The sequence below is a fragment of the Scyliorhinus torazame genome, chromosome 10 (genome assembly GCF_047496885.1).
Source record: "Scyliorhinus torazame isolate Kashiwa2021f chromosome 10, sScyTor2.1, whole genome shotgun sequence".
NCBI classification, from domain to species: domain Eukaryota; kingdom Metazoa; phylum Chordata; class Chondrichthyes; order Carcharhiniformes; family Scyliorhinidae; genus Scyliorhinus; species Scyliorhinus torazame.
Window position 1 is genome coordinate 46,392,007 of NC_092716.1, and position 14,387 is coordinate 46,406,393.

A 14,387-nucleotide genomic window follows, 5' to 3' on the forward strand; every position below is an offset into this window, starting at 1 on the left:
TTAAGTCACTGTGTTCAGAAATATATGCAAAACATTTTAAGGCAAAATTTATTCTCAGCTTGGCTTTCTTAAGCCATTTATTCTGGAAAGGTTGCCCAAAATGAAATAGCCAGTGTAAATCCTTCTAATGAATTCCATTCATTACCATTGTTGAACACCCCACTATCAACACCTTGGGATTACCGTTGGGCAGAAAATTAACTGGACTAGCCAAATAAATACTGTGGGTTTGAGAACAGGCCAGAGGCTCAGTATTCTGTGGTGAGTAATTCATCTCCTGACTCCCCGTAACTTGTTGATTGATCGTCAACAAGGCACAGATGGAAGTGCGATGGAATACTCTCCACTTGCATGAATGAATGCAGCTCCAACAACACTGAATAAACTCAACGTCATCCAGGACAACGCAGCCAGCTTTATTGGCACCCCTACCACCAACTTCAACATTCACTCCCTCCACCACTGACACACAGTGGCAGCACTGTACACCATCTACAAATCCCCCCCACCCCCCGCTTCCGGAGACTCAATTTTGCCAACTGGTCGACCTTCGGGACCCATGCCACATTCCCTTACTCAATCTATCCTGAGGCAAGGCAGTGTTTGGGACACTAAAGCTTTCTTGCCCTAGGCAAGGGACAGAAACAAATTAATCTAGTTTTCCTGTTCATAATCACTATCGAGTAGCTCCAGGTCTATTAGTTTTATGTTATTATTAGTACAAAAACTGCTATGAAGGAAGATCCAAAAACATTACTCTATGATGGACTCTACTTAAAAGTTAATCTCAGTTGGGAATGTTCTGCAAAATTTCCCCATGACTTCCAACGGTAATCAAGCAAAACCCGAGGAGATCAGTGTATTTCCACATCCCTAGCAATTGTAAGTAGCCAAAGGAGCATGTATTTTGTGCATGGTGAAAGACTGCATTCTCAGATAACTCATTAAAAGGTTATGAAATATTTACAAATTAATATCTTTAAAAACGCAGAATCTCTTACCTTCCTATTTCAGTGCTCAAAACATTATTCTTCCTGCCACCATTCCAAAAATAGAGTTAGGTATTAATGTGAGATTTGCAGGACAACCTTCAAGTTTCCATGCACATGCTGCCATTATCACTCTGCGAGACGGAGGTCTCAGATTTGGGATGCTATGTCACAAAGGAATATTTCTAGGCTCAACTTCTGGTATTGTTCAAAGTGCTGAGGAGCCAGTACTTTAATGTGGGTCAAAATAAACCACCAGGTGAATGGTTTCTGGAGACAGCAACCGAGTTCCGACACTGAGCAGTTGCAACAAGTTAGGAGTGGGGCTAAGGGCAGCAGGCGAAGCGGCGCACAGCCAGTACTAGGCATTAATTGCACACGGTTAAGTAAGTGAGCTCATTTACTATCCTTTGATTTGATATTTTCCCCACCTCTTCTGTCACAGTGCTCTCATTGGATTGTTCGAGGGATAGGATAGTCTCCATGAATCTGAATCCCTCATACTTCCCGCGTCAACAAAAGTGCAGACCACGACCCTTAACACCATGACCCTTCTGACACCCACAGGGTCACGACCCGCGCTTTGAAAAACCCTGATTAACAAGATGAACTGCAGCAACTCGACAAGGCTCCTTCGACAGCAGCTACCAAACCAATAAGCTCTTATCACCTAGAAGGACAAGGGCCACCTGCGAGTTTCCCTTCAAGCCACACACCATTCTGATTTGGAACCATATCACTGTTCTTTCACTGTCATTGGATCAAAATTCTGGAATTTCCTCCTTGACACCACTGTGGATATACCTACACCACATGTAGTGCAGCAGTTCAACGTGGTGGTCTTCTCAAGCACAATTAGAAATGGGTAATAAATACTGTCCTACCAGCAGTGTCCACATCCCATGAACGAGCACATATTTAAAAAGTAAACACTCATCTCATAATAGCTTTGAAAAGCTGCTTCAGAGCAGGTTTCATTCGATATGTGATCGGAAAGGTGTTCTCATAACGGGCAGGATGCGGTGGAAAACTGCGGCCTAGATCTGCAAGAATCTTTTTTTTTTTAAAGATTGAGGGGTGATTAAATAGAAATCCTCAAAATTATGCAAGCTTTTGATGCATTATAGAAGATGAGCAAAACCAGGGGCTCCTCATATAAGTAATCACCAAGAAATGGAATATGGAATTCAGAAAAAATGCCTTCACCCGTAAAGTGGTGAGGATGTGAAACTCGCTATTATGGGAATGAGTTGAGGCGAGGATCATAAATGTATTTAAAGGGGAGAAATATTTAAGAGGATTATACTGATCAAGTTAAATGAATAAGGTGAGAGGAGGTTCTAGTAGAGAACAAACACTGATTGACTGGACTGAATGGCCTGTTTTTATATTTTGTTCAATGAAATTCTATGTTATTGCAAATGAGGTAATGAGGTGAATTGGGGACTCATTCATTGTCAAGAACACTAGACTGCATTTTTTTCCATTGATATGCTGCTGACAAACATTTCCATTGCAGGTGTTTAACTGAACATGAGTTTTCCAAAACAGTTCATAATGAGTAGTGAGCAATGTGTCTTTTAATTTTGAAGGCCTTTTCTTCCGTTAAATCAAAAGTGCCCCGTCATTCATTGGATGAACAATATTAATCCATTGTGAGGTTTTCAAATCATAAATCATAGAACTCCTACATACAGGAGGCGGCCATTCGGTCCATCGAGTCTGCACTAACCCCTCTGAAAGAGCACCCCACCTAGGCCACTCCCCCCCCCCCCCCCCCCCCCCCCCCCCCGGCACCCTATTCCAGTAACCCAACATAACGTGCACATCTTCGGACTGTGGGAAGAAACCGGGGCACCCGGCGAAAACCCATGCAGACACGAGGAGAAAGTATAAACTTTACAGTCACCCAAGGCCGGAATTGAACCTGGGTCCCTGGCACTGTGCTAACCACTGTGCCACCCTCACATCACAATTCAGAAATTAAATCATGAAACATTCCTACAACTATGCTAGAGTAATCCACTTCACCACTGAAAATTTTCAGCCTTTACTTCTGTATAAATATGTAAAATAATGTATTCTATTATCAGGAATAAATGCGATGTGATAGTAAAGTGGCAAAAAACAGTGAACACAGATTCACAAAGAAAGACTGCAGCAATCTCCTAGACCTCTTTGAGATGCTGAAACGAACTGGATGATGGGAGCCCCTAGATGTGGTGCAGTTCAAAAAAGCCTTTGAAAAATATCTATATGAAAAAATAATGAACTTTCATTTACGTAGCATCTTTCACAACCACAGGATGTTCCAAAGTTATGCACAGCTAATTAGTCACTTAAGTGTATTGATACCTGCAATGCAGGGAGCATTGACAACCAATTTGCACAAAGCAAGGCCCCAGAAATTTCAAGACAAATGGCCAGAAAATCTGTTTCGGTGATGTTAATTGAGGGAGAACACATCTGCTCCACTTTGAGCATTTTGTTATGTTCACCCGAGGAGGCGGACAGCTCGACGATTTACCATCTCATTCAAAAGGCGGTATCTTCAAACATTCAACTCCTTCAGCATTCCATTCAACTGTCAATTTAGATTATTTGCTCAAATTGGGCTCAGAGGTGAGAGTGTTATGACTGAACAAAGGCTGACGCCAACTAAAAGGCTGCTATTCAAGGTTCAAGTTGTGGGGTTACAAGCTTTACCTAGGAATATATATATATATATATATATAAGCTGACAGGTACAAAACATTAGGCATTTATTAGGGGAGTTATGTCATATCAGGGAAGTCCATATCTTTTTATTTAAACAGTAAAAAATATATACAAGGCCAAACGGTACAAACACTCATTTTGTGTTGGAGAAACAGGGTACCCTCCCCTCAGTACCAACGTACGGGGCGGGGGGCTGGATACTCAGATTATTAAAACAGTTCACAACACGTTTCTACAAAAATCAAATGGTACAAGCACTAAACTTTGCGCTGGAGCGACCAGATACCCTCGCCTCTGTCCAACCGAAGGGAAAGGAAGGGTGGGGAGAGAGGGGAAACGAGGGTGGTGGGGAGGGAGGGAGTCGGAGTGTTGGTGAAGAGGGGGGCTCAATAGGACACTGCCTGAACTATCTACAGAGGCAGAAAAACAAAAGAACCTTCAATTATGATGTGCCAGATTCTGGGAGTTCCCCAGAGGGGGGGTGAGGGGCGACATAGTGTCAGGCACGAGTGAGACCCGCATCCCGCTACAGAGTGTCTCGTGCACCCTGCGTTCCAGACACTGGGTGGCTGACAGCCTTCGGACAGTCGCCCTCCGGGCCCGAATTCTCCACCACACTGATTGTGGCGGGTGACACGGGCCCACCAACCAACTCGGGGGCTGCCTTGATCCCGCCACCGGGATCATCGACAGGCGAGATCTCCCCCGGGCTCCCGGACCAGCGGGCGGCGGTGGTTCAGATGCCTGCTCCACCCCCGCCGCCTGGTCACTGGAAGGCCCCGAAAATAACTCCGCAAACAGGTCCAGGATGGTGGCAGAGGTGCCCAAAGACAGCGGTTGGGACAGAGGGTCTTCCAAACCATAACCCGCTAAGAACCTAAGAAGCAGGGGATTATCGCTGACCCCCTCCCCCGAGAAATTGAACAAGTCCGGGGTGCTAAATTGTACTGGGTGGAAAGGGCCCTCTCGGGTCCCGTCCGACCCCGAAGCACCCTGTCGGGGGGCAACGGCAGCTGCTGGGATTTCCTCACTATCCCCCCGCCTCTTTTCTTTTGGGGACTGGGTGTGACATCGATGGAAAAGAACCTGGATTGACGCCGTTTGCGGGGAAGAGGGTCACACGCCGGGGAGACCTCTATCTCTGGAGGCCCCTCCAGGCTGACTCCTTGGCCCTCAATGCTTCTCTCCAGAATTTGTGGCTTGGACAGAGCACCCTCTTGTTCGAGGTCGAGCACCTCACTACGCCTCCCAGAGGGGCCCGCGCAGAAGTGTCGCTGGGCCCGGCATCCGATGGCAAAATGTCACCAGGCTGAGGGTGTTGGTGGGTGATGGTGGGGTGAGGCGTAACGGCTGCACCCGGGTCAATAGACAGGAGCACTGGGTCAGTCAGGGACAGAAGGACCCAAACCTGACCACTGGCGCATCGCCCTGTTGGTCTTCCTCTCAGCCTTCCGGCCACGCGGCTGTCCCCTCACCTCCACACCAGTGGAAGTAGAGGGGGCGGCAGCACCATCAGCGGCAGTGTTAGAGGTGGGGCAATTTTTTCTAATATGTCCCACCTTCTTGCAGGCGTGGCGCCGCATGCCACCCGCGGACCAGAAGATGCGGTAGGTTTTGTCCCCAAAAGGGATCTCAAAAGTCCCTTCCAGGACCTCCTCCCGGGCCAGGCAAACAAAGACCTGACACCGGAATGAGAAAATATGCTTGAGGTTGGGATCTTTTAGGCCGAGGGGGAGCAGTATCACCCCTGACCGTACCTCCCCCAACTGATGGACAGAGAAGTCCAAGTTGCATCAGTTTTGGAATTCCTACAGTTTTTAATTTTATGATACTTGGATTCAGAAATTATTTCATTAGATGATGACAATCTTGCACCTATTGTTTCAGACATTGCAAACGTAACTATCCATTCACAAATTCCACATTTTGTAATCTCACATAGCAAATAAAAACATTGCATTTAATGCAGGAAAGCACATTTTCCTACAGATGTTAAGCCAACAACAGATAGTTGGTCAATATCAAAGAAGTAGAAATTAAGTTAAAAAGGAAAATAAAAATTTGTTTTAATAATCAATACCAGTTGCAATCCCAATTTCCGACAATGACTCTGAATCAATTCAGACTTTTCAGGAAATCATTATCAAAAGCCTGGATTGCTATTTTGCCAGAATTACAAATTGGACATTCAGTATGTCCACCAAATTATGGTACGCATTTTAATCGCTTTTGGTATGTCATGGAACTCAATTGTATTTCCCGTGGCCATAATACCACTAATGGGTCAACAGAGCCAGAGCCACAACTATTGTGTTCTGGTACACAGGCCATTACTTCCAGGCTTTGAATATGCTATAGTTAAGTGCAACAAACTTTTAATTGGAATTTTGAATTGTTACTCTGTTAGCTTTTTTTTGGGGGGACCATTCAAGGCTAGCTGCATAAACACTTTTTCTAGCTGTGCACTAAAGAAGCAATTGGCAGATACCATACCCTGGTGCAACAAACGTTCATACAATCTCAACAGTGGAGGAGGAGGCCATTCGGCCCATCGCATCTGCACCGACTCTCCAAAAGAGCACCCTATCTTGGCCCATGCCCCCACCCCATCCATGAAACCCCACCTAACCTTTTAGATACGAAGCGACAATTTAGCATGGCCAATCCACCTAACCTGTACATCTTCACACAGGCAATCAGCAAAGGCTGGAATTGAACCCGGGTCACTGGAGCTGTGAGGCAGCAATACTAACCACTCTGCCACCATGCCTCTCCACTTGGCTTCAAATTAACAACACCAAATTAAAGCGCGCTGCTCCTTAAAAGTAAATTTACTCATGCAATTAATTAACATTCACTTCTGTCGCACCTATGTGACGTTTCCAAGTTATTTACTTCGTACTCAAATTAAATTGCAATCCAACAGCCTAATTACCCCGTTCTACTCGCAGAATATTTCAAACTGAGGCCTGTCGTATTAAAATAATTTAATCATGGATGCAAATTTACTTACCACTGTGGCTACGAACGTGAATCTCCAGTGAACTGGCACTGGGACAGCTTTTGTTGCACTGTGGGAAGGGACAGACACGCTCATGTGGTGAAGGATCCTTGAGCTTCTCCTCTGTCGGAGTGGACGCAGATTTCTGCCGGCTGGCACAATAATACATTAGGTGAGCTTGTAGGTTTCTTTCACTCCGATACCAAATCCCACAAGATTTACATGGAAAGATATCCTCTGTAACAAACAAGTTTACAATTAATATTCTGAGGAGCTATGAACACCACAATTTTGATAAGTAATCAAAAATCTGCTTTTGATTTTTTTCCTTAATGATGAGCAATTTCCCTATTGTTTTTCTCTCTGGACCATGAAAAAGGGGATGCATATAGCCTGATCCTATGTACACACCAATGAACAATATGTTAAGCTGTCAAGAAAAGGCTGTCCTCCGGATTATTTCTTCCCCAAGTGAGCGGCATGGTAGCATAGTGGTTAGCACTGTCACTTCACTGCTCCAGGGTCCCAGGTTCGATTCCTGGTTTGGGTCTGTGTGGAGTCTGTTCGTTCTCCACGTGTCTGCGTGGGTTTCCTTCGGGTGCTCCGGTTTCCTCCCACAGTCCAAAGATGTGCAGGTTAGGTGGATTGGCCATGTTAAATTGCCCTGAGTGTCCAAAAGAGTTGGATGGGGTTACTGGGTTATGGGGATGGGGTGGAGGTGTGGGCTTAAGTGGGGTGCTCTTTCCAAGGGCTGGTGCAGACCCGATGGGGTGAATGGCCTCCTTCTGCACTGTAAATTCTATGATTCTAATGTGTAGCACCTATATCACAGTGACATGGCTGTGGCAGTCAACTCAACAGCGGTGGGGTTAATTATCACTGCAAATCAATACCCTGCTTCAATACAATCATGGATCATCGTCCGACATGGATTTAATGTACCCCTCAATGATGAAGCTCGTTGGAAAGGCTGTGTACATTTTAAATACCGCGTAAGGAGATAATTTTATCAATAAGCATTTCCTAAGTATTGATTTTATTGGTACTCCAAAATATATGCCGAACATATACCAATATATTGGTACTCCAAAATAATGATCTACTAAATGAAACAAATTCATTTTATAATACATACTGCTTTATATAAAAGGGGAAGGAAGGAAAAGGATCAGATTTCATGTTAAAGTATTTTATATAGAATGCTGACCCGTTTTTCTCTTCAAAACAAAACCCCAAACTCAGTATCTGTGCCCATCATCCTTTAATTAGTTTTCCAATTAACCTCTGTTGAAAATGTTTCAGTTCCAGCTCTTAATATTCAACTGCTTCACTATTTGAGTACTGATGGAGTGCTGCATTGTACGAGGCCTTAAAACGAAGACCCCGCTGCATTTGCTTAATTAACAAATGACGAATTTCAAAAGTCATTCACTTAGCTTAATCTTCTCCAGTAAGTAAATGAAATGCCAGAAGAATTTGTTACTGTAACGATTACTTTTTTTGCTTTCTGTTTCACTGGAACTTACTGTTGACAACTGCAGTGGCTAATATTGCAGCCATGCCTGCTTGCTGAGGAAGAAGCTGGATGTCAGAATGTAACGAAGCAGGATACGTGGTTGGTTGCTCAGAGCATTCTGCTGGCTCCACTGGCTCCATCTTAACACTGAGATTTAACACAGGGTCACTGTTACTCTGACCAAAAATGGTTGTTAAACATTCTCCTTCTGTGATGGGCTTTGTGGTTTTGCACCAGATCAGATTACCTGCAGAGGAAAACAGAACAGTTTTGAGAAACAATTCCGAAGTGTTCTAACAGTGCCAGAGGTTGGAAATACGCACTAGAGATTCTTTAGATCTGCGGCAGATAGTTCCCTCGCAAGAAGTAGATACTGAGCATATTTCTTGTTACTCCTCCCTCCCATTTCCTGACTTTGTTCCCCCTAGAGTAGAGGGATAAATTTGTTCTGAACTTTGCTTCCCTTCCTTTCCCGATCTGCTTCCTTTCCCGATCTGCAAGTTTGGTCTCAATCGAAGGGATCGGTCATCTTCCTTATCAGAAGTCTCCCATTGGTTTGTTTTTGCTCAAAGGGCAGGTTGGGGATCCTACCTTATCCACCCTAGCGATTCACAGTTAGTTAACTGGAACACATATCAACAGGGGTGGACCACTGTGGACAATGAGAACAATGGCTACCAGGGATCCTCATAAAGGTGAAGAAACATGAGAATATTTCTGCCGACATTCATCTTCCTTAACCTACTTGTACAAACATGGCCGTTAGCTGAGGCAATGCAGGCCCAAAAGGTTAAAGTGGCTGTACTGTGATCATAGAATCATAGAATTCCAATAGCACAGAAGGACTCCATTTGGCCCATCGGGTCTGCACCGATCCTCTGAAAGAGCACTCGACTCAGGCCCACCTCCTTGCTATCCCAAAGTCCAACCTAACCTTTGCACGCTAAGTGACAATTTAGCAGGCTCAATCAACTTAACCGGCACATCTTTGGACTGTGGGAGGAAACCAGAGCATCCAGAGGGAACCCAGGTAAACATGGCGGAAAGTGTAAACTCCACACAGACAGTCATGCAAGGCAGTATTTGAATCCGGGTCCCTGGCGCTGTGAGGCAACAGTGCTAACCATTGTGCCACCCAGGAGTTCTTTTGTTGCCTCGGACCAACATTGCACGGCCTTCTTAACTGGATTCTCCACCTTTATATTTGGATTGGATTGGACTGGTTTATTGTCACCTGTACCGAGGTACAGTGAAAAGTATTTTTCTGCGAGCAGCTCAACAGATCATTAAGTACATGAGAAGAAAAGGGAATAAAAGAAAATACATAATAGGGCAACACAACATATACAATGTAACTACATAAGCACTGGCATCGGATGAAGCATACAGGGTGTAGTGTTAATGAAGTCAGTCCATAAGAGGTCATTTAGGAGTCTGGTGACAGTGGGGAAGAAGCTGTTTTGGAGTCTGTTCGTGCGTGTTTTCAGACTTCTGTATCTCCTGCCCGATGGAAGAAGTTGGAAGAGTAAGTAAGCCGGGTGGGAGGGATCTTTGATTATACTGCCCGCTTTCCCCAGGCAGCGGGAGGTGTAGATGGAGTCAATGGATGGGAGGCAGGTTTGTGTGATGGACTGGGCGCTGTTCACGACTCTCTGAAGTTTATTGCGGTCCTGGGCCGAGCAGTTGCCATACCAGGCTGTGATGCAGCCCGATAGGATGCTTTCTGTGGTGCATCTGTAAAAGTTGGTTTCCTGAGGAAGTATAGGCGCTGTTGTGCTTTCTTGGTGGTAGCGTCGACGTGGGTGGACCAGGACAGATTTTGAGATGTGCACCCCTAGGAATCTGAAACTGCTAACCATCTCCACCTCGGCCCCATTGATGCTGACAGGGGTGTGTACAGTACTTTGCTTCCTGAAGTCAATTACCAGCTCTTTAGTTTTGCTGGCATTGAGAGAGAGATTGTTGTCGCTACACCACTCCACTAGGTTCTCTATCTCCCTCCTGTATTCGGACTCATCGTTATTCGAGATCCGGCCCACTATGGTCGTATCGTCAGCAAACTTGTAAATGGAGTTGGAACCAAGTTTTGCCATGCAGTCGTGTGTGTACAGGGAGTAGAGTAGGGGGCTAAGTACGCAGCCTTGCGGGGCGCCGGTGTTGAGGACTATTGTGGAGGAGGTGTTGTTGTTCATTCTTACTGATTGTGGTCTGTTGGTCAGAAAATCGAGGATCCAGTTGCAGAGTGGGGAGCCAAGTCCTAGGTTTTGGAACTTTGATATGAGCTTGGCTGGGATTATGGTGTTGAAGGCGGAGCTGTAGTCAATAAATAGGAGTCTAATGTAGGAGTCCTTGTTTTCGAGATGCTCTAGGGATGAGTGTAGGTCCAGGGAAATGGTGTCTGGTGTGGACCGGTTGCAGCGGTATGCAAATTGCAGTGGATCAAGGCGTTCTGGGAGTATGGAGGTGATGCGCTTCATGATCAACCTCTCGAAGCACTTCATTACGACTGAAGTCAGGGCCACTGGTCGGTAGTAATTGAGGCACGTTGCCTGGTTCTTCTTTAATACCGGTATGATGGTGGTCTTCTTGAAGCAGGTGGGGAACTTGGAGTGGAGTAGGGACAGGTTAAAGATGTCCGTGAATACCTCTGCCAGCTGGTCCGTGCAGGCTCTGAGTGCATGACCAGGGATCCCGTCTGGGCCCATCGCCTTCCGAGGGTTCACTTTCAGGAAGGCCATTCTGACTTCGGAAGCTGTGATGGTGGGTATGGGGTGAATTATGGGCTGCTGGCGCACTCGCTAGCGGATTGTTGGTTACCTGCTCGAACCGGGCAGGTATTTCTGTTTGTATGCAAGATGGCTGGTGACCAGATCTAGACAACCAATGATTGAAAAGTGGATCAGAATGTAGCTGAGGTTAGGCATGATATCACCCAGAGAGGCATGAAAGAGGTTTATTTCGTCAGAGGTAAGTGGGCTGCAGTGTTGAGGGCCAGAAGTCTCCAGCATGGAGGTTGGTGGCTATAATACTGGGGGGCTAAAGTAGCATACGGGACATGTTGATGTGGGAAGAAGGGTATAGAAACACAGTTAGCTAAAGTCAGTTGGGGGGACGAAATGGAGTTCAATTGGGGAACGTGGCCAGGGAGGGGTCTGGTGGGGTTAAAATGCTAGCTAAAGCACCCATGGTTAAGGATTAACCAGGGAATCAAAAATAACACGTTGTGTCAGATGGAGAATTCATCAACATTAAGGATTAACTAAAATACTGCAACTGCACAACATTACAGTCAGATCCACATTACAAACAAGATTTTTAATTAAGGATAAAAGTCCACCACATGTTCAATAAATGTGCAAACACTTTCTGCAGCACATTGCTTTTCTTGGAAATATATATCAGCAAACAAGTGCTTACATAAATTATGGTAACAGTGGTTAAACAAAACAGGGGAACATCTGTTTTAAAGGGAAATAGAATCTTTGGAGGCAAGATGATTGGGATGGAGCAGTAGTTCCTATTTGCAATAGCATCCTGGGATAACTCTGAGTGGAAGTGGGACAGTGGTGCAACTTCAAAGGCGTCAGTGAGCCACACGCAAGCTCAAAGTATGGATTTCTCATTCATTAGTGAGGGCAGGCAGCTCTACAGCAGCCTTAAAGTTGGATTCCTCTGGCCTCATGTTTGTTCATTAGCAGTGTCCCTGACTGACCTGACAACAAGGATGGCTTCCAAGTTTATGTGAACTGATAAATAAAGAATTAATCATAGCATACTATCTATCCTGCTGACTAGTGCAGAATATTTTTTGAATATCACTAATAGGTACAGCAGAGAATAAAGATTATTTACAAGAAGGTTTTTTTTTGCCATTTTGGCCTGAAAGTACACGTGGCTAACTTGGGCATCATGATTGGAAATAAAGTCTTAGGGGGGTAATGTTTTATAATTTTCACCATGTATAAACAAAGAAACATGTTTACTTCAGAGTGAACCATGACCACATAGCTACATAACCACATCTGTTACTAACCACAAAGGTTTTTTTCTCTCCGATAAGTCATTATCACACCTATCTATGAGACACCCCATTGCTACCACTACTCTGGTTTAGTGGTTGCTCCTTTCAAAATGTGAATATCCTCTCCGGGGCTGAGCAGAAATCTTAGCAATGAAGAAACTAATAACCATTGTCTTCATCAATTTTAGAGATGAAATATCTGTGACTCAGGCAACTGAATTTAAACAAAGTTTACTTTCCTTTAAGCTAGATTGTTTCACTGAGTTTAATTCTGTCTTTTTGTTTTCCAATTAAGAGGCAATTTAGTCTGGCCAATCCATCTACCCTGCACATCTTTGGGTTGTGGGGTGAGACCCATGCAGACACAAGGAGAAAGTGCAAACTCCACACAGGCAGTAACCCGGGACCGGGATGGAACCCGGGTCCTCTGCAGTGAGGCAGCGGTGCTAACAATTGCACCACCGTGCCACCAGAGTTTTATTCTGTCTTTAAAGCATTTATTGTTTTTTTTTTTTGAAAATCGTTTTATTGGCTTTTCTCATATTTATAAACAGTTGTGTAGAGACATTACATTTTTCTTGCCCGCGCTAATTTACTTTATTTTACAGAGAGGTTTACTTTGCCCTTCATTTAACTAACTCTATGTACATTTCCTTGCCCTCTGGATCGGTCTATGATCCCCCCCCCCCCCCCCCCCCCATGGGCTTCAGCACCCTTCTTCTTTTATTGTGGTTTCCTCATTTTCCTTCCGCACCCCCCCCCACCCCCCGGGTTGCCAGTCCTTTGGTTCCTCATCTATCTTTTTTTTAAGGCATTTACTGTTAATGACCTTTAGAAGCCTATTTCTTATTCACAGCTTACCACTCTAATTTGAATTTCCTTAGTTTTGTTATTTCTTTACTTAAAATGGATATTTTGTAATATAAAATAAGTAGGTGTCTATAAGGCATTCTTCATACTTGTATTTTAATATTGGATATGTGCATCATTGTCTTGTTGTATTTTATTGAATGTTTATATTAAACAGCTAATTTAGCTCCACTAATAATTCCAAGATCCATCGATCACACTCAGGATCATTCTTGAGGAGTTGACCGCATCAGGTTAGGAACCTCTTCTTCAGCGTGCCAAGCACCGGACGTTTGCTATGACAATCTTAAAAGTTACAACCTTGTTGAGGTGCTAGAACTGGCTTCAGTGTATCTAAGTCAGAGAGGCGGGAAAAGAATAATCACCCAGGGTTTGCATTCAAAGGCTGGGATTTGGCAGCCGACTCCCAGGGGATGTGTTTTTGTGTGTGCATGCATGTGTGAATACCTGCGTGCCTTGTGCATTTGTGAGCGTGTTTGAGTGCATTTGTGTGTGTGTATGTGTGTGCGTGTCTGTGTCTCACATTCTAGCCACAGATTTTTATCCACATTCCTGCTGGAGGAAGGTATACACGTTCGCAGGTATACAGGTATAAGGGGGCAGCACGGTGGCATTGTGGATAGCACAATTGCTTCACAGCTTCAGGGTCCCAAGTTCGATTCCGGCTTGGGTCACTGTCTGTGCGGAGTCTGCACATCCTCCCCGTGTCTGCGTGGGTTTCCTCCGGATGCTCCGGTTTCCTCCCACAGTCCAAAGATGTGCAGGTTAGGTGGATTAGCCATGGTAAATTGCCCTTAGTGTCCAAAATTGCCCTTAGTGTTGGGTGGGGTTACTGGGTTATGGGGATAGGGTGGAGGTGTTGACCTTGGGTTGGGTGCTCTTTCCAAGAGCTGGTGCAGTCTCGATGGGCCGAATGGCCTCCTTCTGCACTGTAAATTCTATGTTATTTCGCATAAAATTTAAAATGTCCATAATCTCTTATCAATCACCATTCCAGCTCTCAGCCTAAATTCACACATTAAGAATTTCTACAGGGCCAAATTACCAGAGGGTGCACAAAATCCATACCTGAACTGGAAATACCATCACCTGCAGAGGGAAAATGGAGAACATGGGAACAAAACCAATATTGCACAGGTCAATTAGTGGCTGACAGAAAAGAATGCAATGGTTAAAGAGTCTGGCATTTCCTTATGATGTATATCATAAAAATAAAGGCATGATTTAACGAAAAAGAAACAGAGTCCCGTTTTGGATGCATTTAGCTTCTGT

At 44.7% G+C, this 14,387-nt stretch overlaps 1 protein-coding gene across 6 annotated transcripts in view; it reads right to left on the reverse strand.

Annotated features, from left to right (window-relative positions):
* Positions 1 to 14,387, reverse strand: part of zfpm1 (zinc finger protein, FOG family member 1) — a 292,105-nt gene that overhangs the window by 21,224 nt on the left and 256,494 nt on the right. For all 6 annotated transcript variants that reach the window (XM_072518070.1, XM_072518072.1, XM_072518067.1 and 3 more), the window contains 2 exons: positions 8,235 to 8,471; positions 6,721 to 6,945 (listed from right to left, as the gene is read on the reverse strand). In XM_072518070.1, coding sequence (XP_072374171.1) covers positions 6,721 to 6,945; positions 8,235 to 8,471 — 462 coding nt within the window. The remainder of the gene's footprint in view (positions 1 to 6,720; positions 6,946 to 8,234; positions 8,472 to 14,387) is intronic.